The sequence below is a fragment of the Limulus polyphemus genome, unplaced genomic scaffold, assembly GCF_000517525.1.
Source record: "Limulus polyphemus unplaced genomic scaffold, Limulus_polyphemus-2.1.2 Scaffold1076, whole genome shotgun sequence".
NCBI classification, from domain to species: domain Eukaryota; kingdom Metazoa; phylum Arthropoda; class Merostomata; order Xiphosura; family Limulidae; genus Limulus; species Limulus polyphemus.
Window position 1 is genome coordinate 273630 of NW_013666686.1, and position 1788 is coordinate 275417.

General features: G+C 26.6%; 1 protein-coding gene across 2 annotated transcripts in view; it reads left to right on the top strand.

The window, feature by feature from the left end:
• Nucleotides 1–1788, top strand: part of LOC106462022 (low-density lipoprotein receptor-related protein 4-like) — a 168853-nt gene that overhangs the window by 159631 nt on the left and 7434 nt on the right. For both annotated transcript variants that reach the window (XM_022389133.1, XM_022389134.1), the window contains exon 29: nt 579–634. In XM_022389133.1, coding sequence (XP_022244841.1) covers nt 579–634 — 56 coding nt within the window. The remainder of the gene's footprint in view (nt 1–578; nt 635–1788) is intronic.

Sequence of the window (1788 nt, forward strand, 5' to 3'; positions counted from 1 at the left end):
TACTAATTTGCCATTACCCATTTAAAGACAAACTAATTAGTAATTAGACTTAGGTGATTACGTAGACTACTAGCCATGATAACAATTACTAAATGTGACTAACTCAAAAATACAATAATGGCAACTTTTAAACTAGGCAAGCTCGATTTTAATCACTACAGTGTTTTGATCCATAGTATTAGACAATCATCAGGTGTTGAAATGCTATAATCATTGAAATCAGAACTTGGCGAATGTAAATGTAAAAATTATTCAGTTTAGTATATTTGTCACTAAACATGTTACATAGTTTCCACATGAATTTTTTACATTTTGATTTATAACCATATTGGTTTGAAAACTTGATACAAACATGTAAATGCCTTTATTTTATGTATGTTTTGTGACATGTCATTTATAATATCCTGATTTAAAAAAAAAAATTAAAGATCTTGTGATGTCTCAAATATTGTAATGGTTATAAATATTATTCTTTCCAGTTTTTAATTATATTTTATGCTTTTTTTTTACATGGTAAATAACAGAGTGAAATTTGTTATGAATAAAATACACATTTTTGTTTTGATTTGTATTTATAGCTGTTCAGAAAATGACAGCAATGAAGAATGTCAACAGGGGAATTTTCTTTTGAGTGGTAAATATTTTATTTTAAATTAATAGTGTAACATTGATTTATTTAAGCTGAAGCAACATATAGATTTCTCAGTTTAACATGTTTTGTATTCAGAAAACACTTGTATCATAATATTCTGATGACTTAAGAAATATTTCTCAAAGTTTGTAAAGCTCATTTTCAGTGAAATAACTGAATTTACTTTACATATTGTTGTACTGTTTCCAGTCTTTACAGAACACAATAGTTGTGGTAATAAGGTTTGGCTGTTAGGTATAAAGAAAAAAGAACTGTTATGAGAAGTAACTTCACATTTTGTGAACCATCTTTCCTGTTAACATAAAGCATGTGAATAAATATCTTAAAACAAAAACAGTATTATAGCATCTGAGTAAATGACTAATGGTTTTTTTCATTAGCCTTATTTTACCCTCTTATAGCCATGGTCAAGAAATAAACCTGAAAATATATGTAACTATAATCAATATTTTTATAAGCAAGGTCATGTCTAACAGCAATGTGGGATTTCACTAATTTCCATCTATCCTAAGAATTTCCAACACAGCCTGTTTCACCCAAGTTGTACTTAACTAGCTAGTTTGTGAAATATCCATTCAGTTTTATCTGTGGTTTTTGTCTTATATAAGAGTTATCAGTTTAGATTGGAATTGAGATTGTGTAAGTCAAAGTAATACAATAGGATTTTAGGAATTTTCTGTTTATATCAGACATGTGTATTTTAAAAATAATTTAAACAAAATCATGCAGTCGCTTTCATTACATAAACCTTTAATAAAAAAAAATATACCTTTTATATATACTTTGTATTTAGTGTCAATGACCTTTTTTTAAACAATTTGAATCATGATTTTTTATATGGCAGGTATCTTCTCTGACGTTAAAATTCTTTTATTTTAAGTTCCTTGATTTTCAGAATTAAAAAAAAATCTAACTGATACATATTGAGTTTAGTTAAATATATATAATTTAAGATGCCTTAAATATTAATGAACTATTAATTGTTGCTGAGTAACAAAATATTTGTGTAGCTATCAGAAAAATTTAATTTGTCTATATATACACCTGGAAAAAAGTTAAGCACCCCCGTGTTTTTTTCAAGTGATTCAGATTCGACGTTCTTGTGACTGATTATAAATTACCATTCAATCTAAACG